This window comes from Leptonotus elevatus, chromosome 1, assembly GCF_054856555.1.
Source record: "Leptonotus elevatus isolate MCC_2025b chromosome 1, RoL_Lele_1.0, whole genome shotgun sequence".
Lineage (NCBI taxonomy): Eukaryota > Metazoa > Chordata > Actinopteri > Syngnathiformes > Syngnathidae > Leptonotus > Leptonotus elevatus.
In genome coordinates this window covers 7852349-7874483 of record NC_141239.1, presented here as the reverse complement: position 1 = coordinate 7874483, position 22135 = coordinate 7852349, and the positions used below count along the sequence as shown (strand labels likewise).

At 39.3% G+C, this 22135-nt stretch overlaps 1 protein-coding gene and 1 long non-coding RNA gene across 3 annotated transcripts in view; one reads left to right on the top strand and one right to left on the bottom strand.

Moving 5' to 3' along the window:
- Positions 1-518: 518 nt before the first annotated feature.
- The window catches only part of LOC147180554 (uncharacterized), a 34853-nt gene continuing 13236 nt past the window's right edge, over positions 519-22135 (bottom strand). The window contains exons 1-4 of one of the 2 annotated variants that reach the window (XM_086081633.1): positions 14238-14375; positions 3775-3839; positions 3422-3635; positions 519-2086 (exon numbers count right to left, since the gene is read on the bottom strand). In XM_086081633.1, the coding sequence (XP_085937759.1) occupies positions 1593-2086; positions 3422-3635; positions 3775-3839; positions 14238-14268 (804 nt within the window). In that variant the 5' untranslated portion in view covers positions 14269-14375 and the 3' untranslated portion in view covers positions 519-1592. Of the gene's footprint in view, positions 2087-3421; positions 3636-3774; positions 3840-14237; positions 14376-22135 lie in introns of those variants that run through there. The other variant, XM_086081632.1, reaches the window with a different exon arrangement.
- On the top strand, positions 5047-21605 carry LOC147180555 (uncharacterized). Its single transcript, XR_015095709.1, has 4 exons — positions 5047-5109; positions 7148-7246; positions 19112-19219; positions 21551-21605. It is a non-coding gene; the product is annotated as an uncharacterized LOC147180555 (long non-coding RNA).

Sequence of the window (22135 nt, the reverse complement as noted above, 5' to 3'; positions counted from 1 at the left end):
AATACGTGAAGATGCATGGCATCCATTTGGCCCAGCTCACTTGAACGTTGAACCCATTTACTTGTTATTGAACTTCTGGGAAGAGCTGACATCGCCGCGAGTAGTAAATATTGAACGTTTCCACCGCCGTCTGTTTGCCTCGTTTTCCAAGATAAACGCTCGCTCGTTCGCGCGCCGCTCGTGCTGTGTCGCTCGAGTCTCAGACGTTGCGCGGTCACGCGCGTTCAACATCAAAGCAGTCACGTTCACGCTGTCCGTTTTGGTGAGCCTGCGACAAACGCGGGGGGGGGGGGGGGGGAGGAAAAAGCGTTGGCTCGTAACGAGAAATCCAGACTGGCTCCATCATGGCCTCCTGTGGAGAGCAGTTTAAGCATTTATTCAGTATCAAACTTAACTCATTCACTGCCATTGACGGCTATAGACGTCAAAATTTCATTTGAACTATTTCTATTAATTTAACATTTTTTTTCCACTTTTGTTAACAAGAGTATGAAAAGCTAGATTTTTTTTATTGTACATTTAGAACAGATATAAAATTTGTGATTAATCGTGCGTTAACTAGTGAAGTCATGCGATTAATTACGCTTAAAAAAAATTAATCGCCTGACGCCCCTAAATTTTAATCTTTTCATTTTTAAAATTGTAATTAATTGCATGACTTCAATAGTTAACTCACGATTAATCACACATTTTATATCTGTTCTAAATATACCAAAAAAATTCTAGGTTTTCATACTCTTGCTAACAAAAGTGAAAAAAAATGTTAAACTAATAGAAATAGTTCAAATGATTTTTTGACGTCTATAGCCGTCAATGGCAGTGAAGGAGTTAAGATACTAGTACACTTTGCCCTCACTCGTAGGAAAATTGAGCGCACTAGTATAACAAATCATTTTTTTCCACTACTGTATAACATTTCTGTACTTTAGTAGGACAATTTTGGCATACTAGGAGGTCAACTAGTGAGGCGAAACTGTGCACTAGTTGACAGTTGCACGCTACTAGTACCACTAATTGAAGCGATATGTGTTAAATTGTAGATTTGATCCTGCCTTTAGTAGTGCTACAAGCCCGCAGTTGTCAACAAGTGTACAGTTTTGACTCACTAGTAACATGTAGTTATTCTACTGGTATACAAAGTTTGTCCTACTAGTACACTAGTACAGAGGCTTTTAAAATGGATATGGTAGACTAGTAGAAAAACTTATGAACACATTTTTGCCATTACAGTATGACATTTCTCCACACAGTGAATCGCTATAGTAACCATAAGTTCGAGATCAAGGATAAATAAATGATGTCAATAAATGCACATTTTTGCCTCGCTCTAGTTATTTGTACTGTTATACAGTTGTGGAGAAATTGTTACAAATTGTTACCATTGTTGTTGTTAATTGTTGTTCGACTAGTGCGCTGAAATGTCTTGCGAGTGTGGACAAAGAGCGTAATAGTACATGGAATATTGAATAAATGCTCAAACAGCTTTCAAAAACAAACAGGAAGTGGCCACCATCACTTCCTGTTTCATCAGTCTTTGCCGCATTTCTTAAACTCCTCCCACGTGTCCAATCACCGGAGAGGACGGGACTCCGTCAGCCCATGCAAATGCAGCTGGCGGCAGATAAGGACCGGATGGTCCTCCACGTGGTCTGAGCGTCCATGAAGGACACGGGTTCGTAGCGGTCGGGCCGGCAACACGGGTGGTTGCTGACCTTGCGGGCGGTGCGTCGCGGGAGCGAGCCGTTCCGCAGCAGGGCTTTCAGCGCCAGGTCGTAGTTAGTCCGGGAAGACTGGCAGGAGCCCACGCAGAACTTGAAGAGGACGATCTCGTCCGAGTCGAAGCCCAGTCCCAGATCGCGGACTTTCATCTCGCGCTTCTCCACGCGGCAGTCCCGGCTGCTCTGCTTGGGCGGCTTGTTTTTACCTCGGCGTTTTCCGTCTCCCTTCTCAGAGTCTTCTTCTTTCTTCTTCCTCTTTTTTTTCGGCGAGCCTTTCGAGTTTGGGTCGGAGGGGTCCGAGGAACGTGGCGAGCGGCCGACCCAGCCAGCGCTCGGATGGTCGTCGACTTCATCGACGACAGAAGGGTCTGAAAAGGACAAATACTGTAAATATATCTTGAACAAGAGAGGCATGTGCGTTTAACTAGTTCAATAATCGTCGCTAGCCCTCATTAATAAACAATAACTGGGCCTAAATCCGTAAGCGTTTTCGTTGACTCATGACGACGAGACGAAAATGCACTTCAAATTATATGATTTTCTGTCTCTGCTAATCTGTCACTGTGACAATGTCATGTGACAATCAGTGACACCCCCCCCCACCCTTTCAAATCTGCAGCTACCGAGTGCAACATGCGCAAACACATGGGACAGTCAGGAGGTGGATTCACGGTGAAAGGTTCAAAAGAAAAAACGTCAGTTATTAGGGGTATCAGGCGATTAAAATTGTAATTAATCGCATGACTTTAAGTTAACTCACGATTTATCGCAAATTTTATATCTGTTCTAAGTTTACGTTTTCATATTCTTGTTGGGGAATTTTTCTTTAACTAATATAAATATGGCTGCATCTTTTAGTCATTCATACATTATTTCATAATAATTCATAAAATTGAGTTAAAATTAAAAAGATGTGCCGTAAAAAACGAATGATTTGATTTATGGTGAGGTCATTTTTCTGCCACTAGATGGCATAATTGCATTTGTAAAGACATTGGTGACAGCTCAGTGCATTTTGCTTTTCATATTAAGAGCTATGTAATCTTTAACATGAAGTAACTTGTGAAATTCGGCACATTTTTCAAATTGTAAAATACAACTTCACCCCAGTCTCCACAAATATATGCGTTATTATTACATTTATTACTGCTCAATTTTGACGCGGACGCGTCTGCTGCGTAGCGACTGGAATTCCCCCAGTACAGGCGTTCCAAGTAAGGGGCGGTCTTTCATCGCGTGTTCAAACATTGTGGCATTAAAGAAACTTTAAATGAACGCACTCATTTTGACACCCCTAGTTATAATTTAACATAACATTAATCCAATAGCGACAACGTTCCAACAGTGCTAATCCGGCGGCTAATTAATGCTGGCTAACTTACTAGCTTGTAGCATGGAGCCACAGGAGCCACTGTAACTGTGTGTGAAGTTGCTTTTCATCCAAAAGATGAGTGAAAATTTCATGTGAAATAGTTTTATATCAGAAATGAAACTAAAACTAGATTTATTATTATTATTATTTTTTTCTTGGACTAAATAAAGACAAAAATTCTAGATTCACAGTCAACAAAGTTAACTAAATTAAAAACATGATGAGGTTGACTAACTATGATTAAAAACTAACAGGCGTGATTGAAACTGGACTAAAACTGGGACTACATTTTTAAAATGTCTGACAAACTTATTCATAGGAGCTTCATTACCATACAGAAGATGCCAAGGGGCGTGTGGGTCATCATCGTTTTCCTCCTCCTCGTCCTCCATCATCTCTGGCAGGACAGGAAGTCGTGGCTCCTCCTGGCCTCCCAGCAGGCCCGCCATGTGACCCGAGTCTACCCCCGCGCCAACAGTGGCGTCGCCTTTGACGCGGGCTCCATCGACCAGAGGCAACAGAAACAGGAGCACCCACAGCAGAACCTACAGGAGGCATGAGACTGGTAAGAGGAGGTCCTCCTGCGCCACAAGTTAGCCTAGTTTTAGGTAGTCTAAAATTTACTTTGGTCACCAAATTGCCAGATTTGTTCTTTTTTCTTTTTTTTCTCTATAGCTGACTAACCTGCGCCAACATCACAGATGTCGTCTCCGGTCTCTCCTTCCTCCGATTCCTCCATCGAGTCCCACCTGGATGCAATAAGAAAAAAAAAGGGAGGGAGGAATGTGAGAACAAGGCTTCGCTCTGTCAACTTTCCTCCGCCTTTGAAAACGGTAACATAAACTAAAAGCACAACATGCGGGCAATATGAGGTTTTTACACTCACACAATGCTTCAGATACTGTAAAAAAAAAAAAAAATACAACAACAAAAAAACCTGAAAAAGGGGACGTGTCAAATACATCACGTCCTCCATGCCCGAGGACTCCGTCTTTGTGTTTGTGTTTGTTTCCAGCTAGTGTTGGCTTGTCGCTTCTTACATCCACGCAAAACAAAAGGCAACATCTGCGATATACTTGTCAAAAGCATTCTTCGCGACTTATCCCCGAGCCGAGATCACTTCATGGAGGTCCCGGCCCAAAAAGCCCCAGACATGCAGGACAGGTGATAAGGGGTGTCACGGACGCAGATGTTTATATATCGTACGTGCAGCGCCGAGGATCCCGCCCGCCGCTCGTCCCGTAACATGAGGTCATCCGGGTTCCTTTGTTGGCCCCCCTCCCAAATGTCAGACGAGGTCAGTGCATCAGGTGTCGGGAAAGGTCCAGCTCGCTCATCTGTCTTGTATTTGACACTATTGGTGTGAGGGTCAAGGTCAGAGGTTGGCAACTCATTCACAACTCTTTTTAGTCCAGTCGTACGGAGACCCAAGCAAGACATGGCGAGGGAAGTTGTGGCCAGGAATTAGTTTTTTTTTTTTTCTCGTACTGGACAGTTGGATAAGCAACTGGAAACGTTAAGGTTGAGTCGGGGGTTAACTTACCAGTAAGGCCCCCAAATGTCTTACAAAAACTGATTAATAATAACAAATCTCTTCGACTTAAAGCAATTATTCTATTAGTGTTAATTCACACACTTAAAAACACATCAAATCTGTCACGCTCAATCTGTGGTGATCGTTACGAGTCCCCCCCCCCCCCCCCCCCCCCCATCCACCTGAGACTTGATTCAGGAAAATAAACTTGCCGGTCATGAAGAAAATGAAGCAAAGTTATCCCAGTGGAGTGGAGAAGAGGAAAACAAACAGTTTTAGTCCAAACTACTAACAGTCCAGTCGATATTAAATGCTGATGAATGTTTTTGGTATATACTTGTAATGGTTTACTTGCAGTAATGTTGTATTTGCATTTTGTTATCTTGACTTTTACCGCCCTCCAGTGGTGAAAAATATATAGCGTCAGATTACCTTGACTAAAAACGTCACACACCTGGTGGAGTCTTGGCCCACTTCAGGCTGTAGTAAGTGACTATTTGGGATAAATTGTGTAATTTTCCGTAAGCTACAAAGTTGATAAGCTTTTGGAAACGACATGTTGCTAAAAATGTGTTTAAAATGAGTCATATAGACGTTAGCCTTTGTTAGCATATTATGCTAGCAGACCTAGATTGTGCTAATTAAGCTAACTGTTAGCATACTTTTGTTGTGATATTTTCTCTAATTCGTCATGCAAAGCACAACAGTGTAAAAAAATAACTGCTGTAATTTGTACTTTATTTCTTCACATTTGGACAGATGTATGGTAATTAGTGTAGCTAGAAACCAATGTTAGGCAGACATTTTAAGCACTGTTCTCATGTTGAATTTCTATAGTTTAACAATAATGATAAGGGATTAATAATGGACGACCCTAACGGCAATGACATCTCATCTGTTAGCTGTCTATCTTGGCGGATAGAGCAGTACGTGGAGTGAGGACAGAACTTATTCTGTAGTTTTGAGATTTGTTCATTTGTTAGATCATAATGGACTATATGCCACGGAGGAGGCGGGACTTCCGGGTGTTCACCCATCGACTTTGTTTCCGTTTCCGGTTTGCGACGTGTTGGGCCGCTGGCCGGAAATGACGCTGATGTGTAAAAGTCGGAAGTCCGTGGCATCTACCCCATCTTAAAACCTCTTTGGACGGCATAGATGATTGCAGTGGACATGACATATTTGCGTGTCTAAACCAATAGAAATGCATAATTTGGACGATGTCAACACTTCTAGCTGATTTGAAAATGTTGCATATAAGCTTGGTGAGTTTACAACACGCTACAGCTATACTATCCTAGGGTCCACTATTACAAATAAAAACATGAGAACCCCTGAAAAAAAGAAGAAAATAACTTATATCCATGGATTTATATCCATGTTGTTCTTATGTGGGAAAAGAGTCGAAATCAGTAAAATAAATACATTTTAAAAATTGCCCAGCAGAATTTTTTGGGGGGGGGGGGGGGGGTTGAAGGGGTTAAAAAAAGAACATTATTTAGCTCAGGTAATAGTATAATTTTCGCAAATGCACACTTTTGCACATACATTAAAAAAAAGAAGTATTTTAATAAATAAACATTACAAAAAAATTTGAATTTGCTATGAGATGCTGCCATCACTTAGCGTTGTAGTCTTTTTTGCAAAGGCATCTCTGAGCATTTTTGTGCAATTTTTGAGGGAATTTCAATGAGGTTTGCAAACCATATTGTAAGTTCTTAATATTAATTTTAGAACTACTGAACTGTGAGGATTTCTCAGAATATTTATTAGAATATTTAATATTTATTATTACAATTACAGTAATCCGCTAGTAGGTGGTTGATTTTTATTTTATATATTTCCACTATTCGTGTTGAAGAGTGAGAGTGTTTATTTAAGGTTGAAAGTTTTATTTATTTTTTTTCATTACAGTATTATTATTATCATTATTTGTTTAGACATTTAATGCAATGTGTTGTTGAGAGCCTTAAACATCTTCTCTCTTTTTTTAAATTTATTTTTATATATGGGCTTTATTGTGGATTTCCACCTCTATCTGGACCTCCCGTGATGAATGGGCGGGGATCACTTTACTCCCAAAGTGCTGCCTGAAAACCACTTTGACCCTCTCAAGCCACTTAGGACAACCTTGGCCCTGCAGCACGACTATAATAAAGTATCCTGGGCATTCTTTGCGCTCGCTGATTCTGCTGATTTACCATTTCTCAATCACAAACAGTCACCACTTTTTTGCCATTATTCAATGAATTCAACCCTGCGCGGTTCTCCTCATCACAACACGGAGGGTTCGTCCCAAGGGCAACGATAAAGACGGGGAGGAACACGGCGGACGTAATTCAAACAGACAGCGAACACACCATGGCTGCAACCTAAAACCAAAACATGCCGATTCTGAGCTGATTTAACCTTACATACAGTTCATTATCCGTGCGCAAATAGTACGTTCTGGGTCCATTTTTGTTTTTACCCGGGCCAAGTACGTCCTCATATTAATTGCCATATCTGTGGTTTATTCTGCAGGTGCAGTCCAAGGTACCCTCTGACCTCTGTGTGACTTCTGTTCCTATATGCTGTCTCACTGTTTCAAGATTCCCCCCGTGATACTTCAAAGACCAACAGGTGCGTGTTTCTGTGGGAACCTGTGCAAATATGGTGGGAACAAAACCAGTTCTTGCGACAGTTTCAAACTCCCCCAAGGACACCATCCCTACGGTCCTATAAAAATAAACATACATGTACGTGACTTGGACTCTTTTACTGTTTCGAGAGTCCCCATGACCCTTCAAAGACCAACAGGTGTATGTTTTTCGGCAACTGCGGTGGAAACGCAGACGGTTCTCGGGACTGTTTGACAAATTTGACGGTGAAAGAATAACATTTATGCTTTTTTTTTTTTTTTATTGCTGTCAAATGTCAAAACGGGTCAAATTGTTTTCGAACAGTATGTCAGGGTTAAAAGCTGACAGCGGTGAGCGGCGGGATGATTCCGAGGGGTCAGTAGCGTGCGGGCCTTGGTTTGCGGGTCGAGTCCCATTCGGAGTTCCTAATGCCACAGCTGGGAGCGCTTAGCCGCTTTTTTTTTTGCTGCGAGTCTACGGGGGCCCGTCTGCTGCTTCATTTCAGCCTGGCACTCTGGAGCTGTTTACAGTCCCACGCCTGCAGCCTTTTCACGGGTGCGTTGAGGGGGTGAGGAGAGAGGACGGAAAGCCGCTTGAGCGTTTATTCAATATCCTTGATATCCAGCTTAAGGTCTATGTACTAGTGTGCTCTTTAGTTTATCCGCACGAGTAGTGAGGCAAATTCAGCGCACTCGAAAAACGACTTCCTAGCAGCGTTTTTTTCCTATTGTATGACATTTCTGCACACTAGTAGGACAACCTCACTGCAAGTCCACTAGTTGACATCTACACGCTACTAGTACTAGTGAAACACTAAATGTTAACTTGAAGAATTTTATAATCAGATTTATAAAAGTTTTGCATTTGTCATTGGAGCTAGTTTATATTTGATCTTGACTGTTGTTTTTAAATTCAGTTAGTTTTTAGTGTGGGTTTGTTAATAAAAAAAAAAAAGTTTTTTGTTTCGTATTGATACTTTAAAAAGTTTTTTTTTTTTAAATACAATAATAATTTGTCATAATTTATTATGATTTATTTTATTAAAATTATGTAATTAAATTATATTATAATTAATAAATATTTATAATATAATTAAAGGGGAAGTCAAAGTTTTCTTGACAACAATATGTTCTATGCAGCCCCACCAGTCTAAATACGGTATCTGGTTAATATTGCGTTAGTGGAATATGAGTTAAGCAGCAAAATCCAGCAGTTTTGACCATTATCAGAAGGCGGCCATTTTGCCACTTGCTGTCAAGTGAAAATGACATCACAGTTGCTCAGGTCTCTGGTAACAGCCAATCACAGCTCGGCTTCAGCAAACAGGTGAGCTGTGATTGGTCATTGCCTGAGCCCTGAGAAACTGTGATGTCATCTTCAGCAAGTGGCAAAATGGCCGCCACCTTAAAAATGGATAAAAACGGCTGATTTTGCTGCATAACTCGTATTCAACAAATGTAATATTAATCAAAATGTCATGTTTAAACTAGTGAGGTCACATATAACATATTATTGTCAAGAAATGACTTGAATTATTATGACATTCATATTGTATTATTCGTGGAATATTTGTCAAGTGCCAGATTAAAGAGTCACTAAATGTTGCGTGAAGTAAACTACAATTCCCAATCGACTATTCTACCTTTTTTTCGTATATCCGGAAGCATGAAAGTGCCAATGTGGTGTAAATTGTTTTGATTGGGCTATGTTGCTCTACTGTATTGATAAAGTCGTTTGAATGTATTGGTAAAATGTAGGCCAAATGCTAAAAAAAAAACTGTTTCACACATTGTTTGGAAAGAACTGGATGATGAGGCAGAAATTCAAAGTATAGCAAAAACAAATTTAGTCAAGAACGGCGTATTGAAATTGCAAATAAATATCCATCTATCCATTTTCTATTGTGCATGCCTCATTAGAGCTGCTGACAACCTGGTGAGAGAAAGTAGAGTAGAATTTAGACATACTAAAAGCAGGTCTAAGTTGTGGCGCGGGCGGTCTAATGTGATTTTGGTGGATTTAAATCGAGGCGCAGGCGCGTGATCGTATATTTCATTCATGAATATGACAATAGCTTGTGTAAATCCCTCTGAATTCAGTGAAGGAATTATTATTATCATCATCTTACACAATAATTAGCTACCTACCCGTGGTCATATTGTCAAAAACGTCACTGCCGGGTTTTGCTTTTTTGTAGCAGAATACAAATCAGCTGAAGAACATTCAGTTTCTTTGTATATTATTAAATATTTTCCATTTTCAAACATTTGATGATCAACAAGTCAAAAAGATGAAAAGGTGACTCCTAAATCATTTCGGTTTGCAAGCGCAAACTGTCATAATCATTAATGCAATTTCTACCAGTTGCATTTGCAATGAATGAGAGGTTAACGAGATGTGTTTGTGATTAAGAATGTGGGTGCCGACTGTATACTGTTACATGCTCGGAGCTGGCCGCTTGCCGGCGCTCTCTATAAACCTCTCACCTTGTTAAAAAATAAAAAATAAAAAAATAAAAAACAGCACCAGCATCTCTCCTGTTTCACCAAACTCTCATAATGACCCTTTATTAGGGACCAAATAACGCTGTGTGCAGCGCGCGCGCACACGCACGCACGCAAAATGACCTGCAGGGTTAACCTGTCACGAAGGTGGTGCCTGATTGCAGCAGTACAGTAAATCACTGCTGGCTCAATAAAACACACCTGCAGTGTAAGAGGAGATGTGGGAGAGGCAGAACACCGGGAGAGCTGCCTGATCACTACCAGACAGCCAACCATCCGTGGCAGAGGGGGGTAGGGGGGGGGGGGGGGTCCCGAAAAATGCACAATGCTCAACAGCTTTGCACGCTGTAGAATAGATGCATTGTTTTGGCTTTTTACAATTTTGATACGACCAGGATGCCTCAAATTAAACCTGACTTATTTCAATACTTATAAAATAGTTGTAAAACCTGGTTTAAAAAAAAATAATTGCGGGGAAAAAAATGTGCATATACCAAGCACAAATACAATAAATCAGGGGTGGCCAAGTTCGGTCCTCGAGAGCCACTATGCAGCCTGTTTTCCACGTCGCCCTCCTTCAGCTCATCAGCCAGCTTTGTAGAAGCCTGATAACGATCCTGATCATGAATCAGGTGTGTTAGTGGAGAGAAACAAGCGCAAAACAGGCTGGATAGTTAGTGGCTCTCGAGGACCGGACTTGGCCACCCCCTGCAATAAACCAATTACTCGTCCTTATCTCGGCTATGGGCCAAAGAAAAGCCCTGATCATTGTGTCATATGTAACATTACATAAATCGGACATCTCTGCACAAATTATTATTATTTTTGTCCAGAACAAAAGGTATAATGTACTATTTTGTTTCAACAAAAGGTTAAGGTTTTTAGAAATACAGCTTTTAGTTTTTTAAGAATAAAGGTTTCTTTTCCTAAATAAAAGGCATCATTTTATGAGGAATTAACCCAATAAAATATAATCAAAAATATGACGAATTTGAAAATAAAATACACTTTTGGATTAAAAGATCTCCTTTTTTTTTTAGCTTGACAAAATATGTTTTTTTGTTCTTGTAAAGATTCCAACATTCCATTATTTTATCTGATAAATATCAATTTGTTATCGTAACATGATCATTTTCTTGAAAAATTCCCTTTTAAATGGGGTCCCTGCACCCCAATTGGTCAGGTCTGTCCGTCCGTCCGTCCTTAATTATAAATGCGTGCGTGTCTGTCAAATTGACTCCTATCGTTCAAAGAGATTCATAATCACCTGATGAACTGACAGGAATATCGCCGCAAAAGAAACCCACACGCAATTTTTGAGGTCGCCACAACATTTTTAAAATAAAACAAACACATTTGAAAACATTTAATATACCGAGAGGCCAAAAACAATGGATTAAAAAATATATATTGTGCAAATAGTGAAACAGTGTGCAGGCTGAAACAAATCTTCTTCTTTTTTCAAACTAACAAATTGAAATTCTCCTCACAATAATCCATCAATCAATCAATCATGACTACAGCTGTTGCTCTCTGTAGGCGTAAACAGCAGGATTGAAGAGGATTGATACCTCCAGTCATCTTTTTCTCAACAGCAAAAATGAGGCTTAAGCAATACTGCTTTCAAATTTTCTGTTAAACACAATAGTATACATTTTTAACTTGGATGTAAAGGTATTTATACTCGGGGATTTTGTGTGCAACATAACAGCTAAATGCTGCTTCACCCTGTTTGTTTTGAAAATCGGGCTCCATTAAGAGATCCGAGTTTTATGGGGATTTTAAACAAAGCTGGAGTAGGCTTTAAAGTTTTCCCTTGTACTGGACATTTCATATTCAAGTCATTTTCTTTCTACACAAAGTTCACAATTTTACTCACAGTAGGAAAAAAAAGAAGATAATACTGTCATTATGTTGGGGGGGTAATCGTATGATAAGGAGAATTAAAACTAGGGAATACTTGTTTTTTTTCCCTTCCATAATCCTGCTTGATGTACCTAGAAAAAAAATGCCTATCAAAAAAAGTCATTAACATCCTTGTACTTTTTGCCAGTACTGTGAATTTCATATGAAATTTTTTCACGAGCATGAAAGGAGAACAAATATGCACTGGGGGGTAATCGTATGATAAGGAGAATTAAAAGGAGAGAATAGGTTATTGTCCAGGGGAAGCGGGAATGAAAAAAAGGCTAATTGAAGCTCTGAATGAGAGGCGAGATAACATGAAATCGAGGTAGCGAAGGGAATGTCAAAACTGCAAGTGCACTGAAGGCCGGTCAGAGTGTAATCCCATAATCCCGAGCGGGCAGGCGGGATGTAATTGCTCGTTAGTGCCACTTTCCACTCGGAGTTCTGTCACTGCTTGAAAAGCACGGGGGGGGCTGTGCCAAAATGAGAAACAGATAGCAGGTCCCATGCAGACGGACATGTGCGCCCCCACACATGTGGACTCGCCACACACGCACACACATTGTGTCTCTGCCAATTTCTCTCACGTACCGGGGCGGGGGGGCTGGCGGTAATCAGAGGTGCGGACACCAGCGAGCCCGGAGGAGGATGGCGAGGAGTGGAGGGTATCTTTGTGCGTGACCTCCCCAGGTCCCACTCTCCAATCCGCACGTCTCCCACCTGGAGGTTTTATTAAGCCAATAACAACATCCCATTCTCTCGGGTGGGGGGTGGGGGGGGGGGTGGAGTCGGGGGGCAACATATGTGGAGGGAAAGTGTGCTGAGCTGTGAGGAATAATGTGTCACAAGCCGTAGAGGCTGGAAGTGGCTCCGAAGTGGATGTGACGGCGTTCGAGTCCAGCGTCTCGCAGTAGGACTACATTCGTGCATTACTGTATTCCCTCAGCCAAGTTAAGCACTTGACGTCAAATACACTTATAATAGAATATTATAATATACAGATGCAGTTTAATTCATTCCGTGACCATTGCTCATAACACAAAACACTTGTATCCCAAAACATCGTTCCCCGTTGAAATGAATGGGCAAGCTATTAATCCGTTCAAAAACCAAAAAACGGTTGTAATGTGTATTTTGATAAGATAAAATAACACTCAATGATATTGTGCTTTAAAAATCAACATACAGTAATGACATTATTAAATATATTTAAATCATTTGAATGGTGCCTGGCTGCCTTGGCCACCTGGGGGCAGTATACGACAGACAGACGAATGGAGTATACTGCTCAGTGAGGCATTATGCTGCATTCGAGGAAAGCGGGAAGTCGGACTTTTCCCACTTCAAACCAGGAAGTGTGTACGGGAACGTCCCCTTGAACTCGGAAAGCCCACTTGCGAAGTCGGGGATAAAAAAGACCCCGACTTCACCGATTGACTACGATGTGACGTCACTCTACAATGGCGACCCCTTTCGGATACACAGACGGTAAATGGTAAAACATAATTTACTCGAGTATAAAACTAGATAGCTTTTTTCATTCTTAAATATTTGACATAACTTCATGTAACACGACAGTATGCCGCTATCTCCTTGCATGAAGTTATACGGTGAACTAATGAACTGTATGGAATGCTTATGAAATATATAAATACAATAAATGAAGCAAAATTTCGAGAAGGCAAGTTTTCTGGAGGTCAAAATGTGTTTTGAGGACCAAAATAAAAAAAACAATTCATCACTATCCGCCATTTTGGTTGTTTACTTTCACCTCAAACGTTTTCAGGTCGGAACTGGGATAAATCCGATTTCCGACCATCCTCAAACGCAGCATTACGCGAGCCCCTGCGGCCATTTTAGATTGCCGCTCGTTAAGCATTCCTAAACGTGAATACATTGATTTCTCCATGATGTTTTCACATTATCTTTTGTCTCCACTGCGAAAATGCCATCGCAATGGCATAAGGTTGTTCCAATAAGTGTGAGAGAAGTTCTACACGTACGTTTCATTGGCAAGAACGTGATTATAAATCTTCTCTTAGTAATACCTCCAAGTGCTACGTAAAGATTTATTTGCACCATGTTGTCATAACCATCAAGAAAATGAAAGAAAAGTCCATCAAGAAAAAATATGCTATGTAAGTCACGATTCACAATATAAATAATATGCTCTGTTGATGCAAACAGTGAAGTTTGTTATTTGAGAGACCCTAGCGTAAAACACGTACTGATAGCAATAACAAGTTGTTAGTAACAGTGGCAACGTAAGATGGCCGACCTTAGTGCCCTATGGCTTCAGCTGCCATAAGGGATTCAAAATATCTCAACTACTTGTGGAGCTCGTTCTACAAAAAGGACAAAGCGCATGACTGTGAGTGTTGTCTATCTACATGTTGCTGAACCATTTTGTTTTCGGTCCTTTATTTGAAAGGTTAAAGCACTGAAACATGGATGCTAATTAGTGTTAGCATTAAGCTAGCGTGAGCTTTCTTTAGACAGTTGATTAGCTGTTTGCTTTTTGTGACATTTCTTGTTGCTGATGTGCCGTGAGACTTTTCTACTGCAATGTGAAATACATACCTGGGGAAACTCCGCATTTCGTCGTTGTCATTCGTCATCGTAAGAATTTTGGACCGGCGTCCCACAGCGGACTGCGTTTAACCTCAGAGTCGCACCGTATTGTTGTTCGGCCCCGGCGGAGGTCCGCGCTCTACCCGACGCATTGAAAGCCGCACGAGAAGATTTATCGTCATGCTTGGGAGCAGCTCGGTGACATGGCTAACGTCAGCTGCTCGTTCGAGCATCCAGGGATTTATTTTGAGTTGTTTCGAACCACCTGCCGGACTTAACTCTCCTTTTTTAATTCTGTTTTTTCCTCTCTGGGAAAACATCTGGCTCACTTAGCGGCGCCTGCGAACAGCAGATTTGAAAAAAAAACGACGGGCTGAAATCGCATGCCGTAAAAACCAAAACATTAAAAGTGGTAAACACTCTGCAGGGCTGAGGAAGGACTCGTATTTCTCCGTGGAGTCATCAAAAATATTTATTACAGCGTTTTAAGATGCATTTTATGTCACACTGTGGTGATTATCTAAGTGATTACTGGCTTGTGAATACTTTGAGTTAACGAGTGGCAGATTTAAGAGGAGCAGAGCACTTTTCAAGCTTGGCCTCAAGTCAGACAATACAACCTGGACTTAATTAGAACTTCCAATTAGGGAAAACATATTGGGTGCCTGATGAGGAACCTGAGTGAGTGATTAGTGGTTTCCTGCCGCCTTCCCTCCCCACCAAAGCGCTCCAGAGAGTAAAATGTCAAATGGTTCTTTCGCGGCGATGAATGAAGAGAACAATGCGTTGTTTTTGTTTTTTTGCCAAAAGGTGCTTTGACATGATTATTTTTTTTTTTTTTTTTGAGGGAGGACACTGTAAAATACACACAGCCTTAAACATGTCAGCTCATATGGGACAAGCACTTGAAGCAACCTGGAGTTACAAACGTGATGACGTTTTGCGAGAGTCAGTCAGAACCCAAAAATAATTGATGGATGTTACAATAAATGTCAACAACAAAAACATAAAATTGACATATACTGTCCGGAGTTGCAAAGCATTTGAAGATTAGTTAGTTATTTCGTTAGAAGTTAGTGTTAGTCTAATGTACTGAGGGCCCAAAAGCTAATTAGAGCTGCACCATAACACACAAATATGAGAGCAGCGTCCAATACATACATTTTATATTACGTTGTTGGTGGGTTTTTTTTTGTAGATTTTCATACTTCGTTTTTTTCCCTACATTTTCAGACTTTTATACTTTTCTGTCAAATTTCTGACATTTTTGGCAATGTTATGAACATATTGTGGTCATTTTCTGCTTCTCCTTTCTTTTTTGACATTTTATGGTTATTTTTGACATTTTTGCTGCCTTTTTTTGCTATAAATTTTCTGATATTTTTGGCAACTTTATAGACATCTGGTCATTTGGGGGATTTCTTTTGTTTTTGAACATTTTATAGGTACTTTTAAAATATTTTATTTTGCGTCTTTAATCAATTTTCTGACTTTTGGGGAAATTTGTGTACATTTTATAGTCATTGTTATTTTTTTGAACATTTTCTTTTCTGCCTTTAAAATATTTTTTTGGGGGGGCAATTCCATCCATCCATCCGTCGATTTTCATAACCGCTTGTCCTCACAAGGGTCGCAGGGGGCGCTGGAGCCTATCCCAGCTGGCTTCGGGCAGTAGGCGGGGTACACCCTGAACTGGTTGCCAGCCAATCGCAGGGCACACAGAGACGAACAACCATCCACACTCACAATCACACCTATGGACAATTTGTGTGTTGAGTGAGTTCAATTAACCTGCCATGCATGTCTTTGGAATGTGGGAGGAAACCGGAGTACCCGGAAAAACCCCGCGCAAGCACGGGGAGAACATGCAAACGCCACCCAGGAAGGCCGAAGCCCGGACTCGATCTCACGTCCTCTGCATTGGGAGGCGGACGTGCTAACCAGTCAGGGGGCAATTCCAAAGAAATTTAATTTTGTGACTTTATTTTTTTGTTTTTGGACATTTCATGGTTATTTTTGAACATTTTCTTTTCTGCTTTTTTTTTTATTCAAGACATTTTTGACAATTTCATGGACATTTTATATACATTTTAATTCTACTTATGTTTTCATCTACCTTTTGTCTCACTTTTTGGACGGAATTTTTCATTAGACTTCCCCCAGGTGGCCAACGCACATGTTGCTCATTGAATCGAAGCAAACAAATGTATTGTTAATTAAAACATTTTTTTTTTTTACAAGTATTGAATTATGTCATTACTGGAAAATATTATAGAGTTCTGTTCCTGTGAGTACACCGTTTTACTCCCACATTCCAACAAAATATATATTTGGTGACTTGAAGGCTCAAAATTTTCCTTATACGAGTGTAAACTCTTTTTCCACATACTCTATAGGGTTTAAATCTGTAGATTGACAAAAAACTTGTCCCTGTTGTACTCCACTTTTACACTATTTCAATATTTTTGATGAATGGTGTAGGATTTCCAACTCAGTTTGGTTGTCTTTCTCTGAAAAAAAAATGCTTATGCAGACCTCCGAGTTAATTTTGCTGCTGCTGTCATCATGTGTCACATCAAGAAGATTAACGAGCCCGTGCCGGAACAAGTAATCACCTCCACTGAGCGTCACAGATGAGCTTGTATGTTGAGATCATGTGCACAACCTTTTTTCAACAAAGCTTTTCATCACTTTGGTAAAGGTTAAACGTTGTCTCGTCAGACCATAAAACTGAGATATAGCTAGATAAGACTTGTCTCACTAGTTCTTGGCAAATGCCCCAGCCTGGTCTGCATCTTCTTGACAGAGGAGCCTTTGGCCTCTTTGTTCATGTTCTTGACTGTCATCCTCTGGAAGTTGATGCTAATAGTGTCTTTTGTTACATCTCTCAAAAAAAAAAAAATTCTTTCTTCGGGACAAATTTTTGTACTGTGGCTAACGTGTGATTGATGTTTGTTGGCGCCACCTTTAAGTACACAATTGTCCTTACAGACAAACCACGGATCTGAAAGTGTGTGTAAACATTAAATGCTAATGCAATAGCACTCACTTGTCTGTCACATTTCAATATTTTTGCTCACGTGAAAAAAAATGGGTGTGATGTCAAAGCCAAATGTTTTCAGTTAAACTCAAGGGGGATGCGTCACTGTCCCAATACTTTTGGAGCACATTCTAGTCAAATACTAAGGGACGTTAATGACATGAAAAGCAAAACAACAATAATTATGCAACTTTATTGTTTCCAGCAATGTCTTGCTGCTATGAGCGCAACTTCATGCTTATGCGTCACTCCTTTTTCCCCCTTTTTTTTTCTTTAACCATACATTCCACGCTGCACCCTGTCATCATTGCTGGTATGTAGCATCCACTGCTGCCAGGCATCTCAAAACCTGGATATTTACTGCAGTTATCATAGTTTAGCGCAGGGGCATGAATTTTCTATTTTTTAGTCTGCTTGTTTCAAACATTGGAGCGTTAAACCCCTCACTGTCAGTGTCTCTAATATTTAAATTGTCCCCAAAAATAAATAAATTATATATATATATATATATATATATATATATATATATATATATATATTAGGGGTGTGCTCAAAAAATCGATTCTCATTTAGTACGATTCAGAATCAATTTTAAATTATTTTATACTGTCTTGCCTTAGTCTGTGTGTGCCTTTATTTGGAGCGCTGTTCATGTTGTCCCCGGTTTGGCCACTGAGGGGCAGTGTGGTTCCACGCGGTCTAATACACTGTTAAGTTGTAGCCACATTAGAGAGTAGAAGGAAAAAGTCACGATCAAGTTATTCCAATAGATTTTTTTTTCAGCGTGGAGACGTTCTTTTGAGTGATAAAAGTGCCGCGAGTAGCGCGCTAATTAGCATTAGCGAGTCAGACTGGAGTTGATCATTACAATTCTTTGCACATCTAAAGATTGAAGCAAAAATCATTGTCAATCAAATAATTTTTAATCAAAAAGCGTTCTTAATCGAAAATCAATTCTGAATCGAATCTCAGGCCAAAAAATCGAAATCTAATCAAAGATTCCCACCCATATATATGATAATGATATGATGATAATGATGTCCTAATTGTTCCATAAGGGATTTGTTGCTGTCAATCACATGACATCAACAATGACATACCTTTTTATTTACAGTTTAGAAACAAACCGGTTTGCTTTTGCAAAGCTTCCCCTTATTTTTTTTCAGCCAACACACAAACAAAAATGTCAAAACAGCAGTATGTACTTTCTATTTAAATAATGATGTTCTCACCTCATGACTTGAAATGTGGGTCTGTTTAATTGAATACAAAGCCATTATTCTGTTCTATTGGCAACTAGTAGACTCACAATTTAATGATGTACCTTCTGCTATCAAATGGAAGAGAATTTCATTGTTCTGCCTGTCACTATACATCACTGGCATAGATGGATGAAGAGTGTCGAAGAATCCTGCATGATGTATGAAAGTCCAGACAACTCTTTGTTTGCACTACAGGAGTCTTAGACATTGATAAAAAGCTGTTATTGCTGCCTTATCGCACTTCGTATTGGCAACAAGCGAGCTCAGTGTTATTTTTAGTGAACGGAATGAAGTTTAAAGCGGCAGAAAAAGCGCCAAGCGAAGAGAGAAAAGGGCTCCTCGCACACTCAGGAATTCCAATGACTCTCCTGCAGGATTTTCCACATCAGCTGTAACTTCCTACATGGCAACCGCTTCTACAAGATTAAGCTTGCAGGGTCACTGGAAAGTTACGCTAGTGTACAGTTAGCACTAATTACCAGTAGTGGGAAGTAATTGAATACAAATACTTAGTTACAGTTGTTAAGTAGAATTTTCAGGTATGTACTTGACTATTTGTACTTTTTACTGAAATTTTTCAGAGCCTGGCTACAATTTGCTGTCTCACAACCTGCTATCCTATTAAATGCAAAACGAGCAAAACATGCACAGGACCTCCGCTAATTGCAACAACCACATTCAACATTATGGTGAGTTTTCATCACTCTTTCCATTTCTTTCTATACCGGTTAGTTGAAATAATTCGATTAATTGACTTAATTAATTGGCAGATACGTTTTTTAAAACAGGTGTCGTACAACGCTTTAGTCCCTCCCCCTGTGGCTTCCTATGGATCTCCAAAAAACGAGTAGAAATAAAAAAAAATATATATATATTTTTTTTAGATAAATTATTCTTCAAATTAATTAATGATTTCGATTTTTAAAAATGAATAGTTAAATATTCCAAAAAATGTCAGAGTTCAAAGTTGCCTGAAAAAGGAGAGACGTAAGAATGAAAAAGTTTTTAAAATAACCTACAAATGTCCAAAAACTGACATTAAAATGTGCAAAAAGGAAAAGCAGAAACCTACCATAAAATGTGTTTAGAATTGCCAAAAAATGTCAGAGAATTGAATAAAAAAGGCAGAAAAGAAAACATTCAAAAAGTAACCATAAAATGTCACAAAAAAAAAGAAGAAGAAGAAAGGCAGAAAATGATGATAAAATGTCTTTGGAATTGCCAAAAAGGCAGAAAAGAAAACATTGTACTGTATTTGACAGGAAAACCGTTTTTTCCTTTTGTACTTACTCTAATGTACAATTCCGTGTCCGAACTACCCGTATTTAGGTAAAAAGACTTGAACCAGTTCTAATCTTAAGTACAGACTGTCAGTACTTTTGGCATCTCTACTCGCGCACATGCAGACAGCAGACTTGGATCATTTACGCAACGAATCTGACAAAGCGGACGGGATGCGCTTCCCCTTGAGCGCCGAGGTGAAGACGTCCTCCCGACGTGACAAACGTGTGTCCTCGGCGCTCCCTTGTGCGTGTCTCGCGGAGGCAGCTCCACTGCGTCCCTGACCCCAATAACCCGAATTCCTGCCTGATTGAGTTGGTTTTAAAAGGAAGCCACACAGAGCGCGCTCGGCTGATCCTCACCTTAAATGGGAACACATTTTGGACGTGTGGGAGAGATGATCAGAGGGAAAGATTTCCTCTTTCCGGTGCTGGTGAGGGGGGCGGGGGGCGCCGCAGTAAAGGCCTCAAGAGAGAGAGAGAGGCCAAGAGGGAGACAAAAGACAGAAAACACACTCGCGGCTCGGTCTTGCCTTGCATCCTTACACTTTACGCTTGAAAAAGTTGATATTTATAGGCTTTACACAATCAGGATTTCGGGGGCCGATCAGCGAGTTAAAAACGATTTCCAATCAAAATGTTGCGAGTGAAAAATCAAACGACTACACAGACATGAATATGTCACTGATAAAGCAAATCATAGATTTGATTATAGAGCCTTTCGCATACATTTGCAACTTATCATTTTATAACGGGAATTTTCCTGGAACAAATGAAAATAGCTAAAGTAGTCCCATTCTTCAAAAATGGAAATGAGAATGATTTTTTTTTAAATTACAGACCCATTTCTCTACTCCCACAGCTTTCTGAAATATTGGAAAAATTGTATGCGATAAAACTAAACAAGCATACAATTTTAAGTAATAGCCAATATGGGTTTCGTTCCAAATCACTCAACGAGCATGGCATTAATGGAGTTAACTGAAGAAATGTGCACAGCCATGGATAAAAAATATGTTTTAGTAAGCGTTTTTGTAGATTTACAAAAAGCATTTGACACCTTAGATCATGAAATATTATTGCATAAATTGTTTAAATATGGTATAAAAAGTGCCGCACGTCAATGGGTTGCCAGTTATTTAACAAATAGAAAACAATATGTTGAATTCAATCAAAACACAGTTATGTAACTTGTGGGGTGCCCCAGGGATCAATTCTGGGGCCAGTACTTTTTCTTCTTTATGTGAATGATTTTACAACTATTTTGAAATTGTTCAAATGCATTTTGTTTGCAGATGACACCACCTTATTTTATGTCGGGAAAAATATATATAATGTATTACAAGTAATAGAGAAAGAGTTTAAGAATATCATGAAGTGGTTCAATGCTAACAGATTATCTATAAATATTAGTAAAACCAAATTTATGATTTTTAGTTGTAGAAATATGGATTGCCGAAGCAACACTGACTAGCAAGGAACTAGAAATAGAAAGGACTAATGAAATTAAGTTTCTAGGTATCATTATTGATGAACATTTAACATGGAAAGCGAATATAGAATATGTCAAATCTTAGGTGTCACAAACCGTAGCCGCGTTACACAAGGTCAAAGAATCATTGAACAAGAATGCTTTGTTATTGTTATATAATTAATTGATTGTTCCATAACTGATCTATTGCATTGCAGGTGTGGGGGTGTGAGGCCAAAACCTACACTGAATTCATTTTTCTCTTACAGAAACGGGCTATTCGTGTTGTTTGCGGTTGTGGATACAGAGACCACACTAATTCATTATTTATATTTACTATATTTATTTTACTTTACTTTGAATTTCATTATTGCTTTATATTGTCTTTTTTCTTTTACAAATGAATGAAATAAATTTAATTAAAATTGAATCACCAATCTGATCTTAAGATGACGCAATATGTCTATTCAAATAACTTGTTTATTTACTGTTTATTTTGGGGGGAAATTTCTTCTTCTTTTTTTTCAATCAGAGCATTTAGGAAAATAAATAACTAAAGTAAAAAATAAAAGTAATCGTGTCGTGAAAATAGCTCAACTCAAGTTCGTTAATTTTAGTTCATGTTAATTTATTTAAAGGTTTCATTTATTAAAAAATAATTCCTGTGCAAAATGTTCAGACAGCAATAATTTATACTGATTTTAAATCAGTTTTAACATTAAAAAAAATCTCCCACTTGTACAAAATTACAACTCACAATAACATCTGGATGTAACAGAACATAAAAACAACAGCTTTTAATAAACCAGAAGAAGCACATTTTCAACAATTAGATTTTTAAAATGACGATAGGG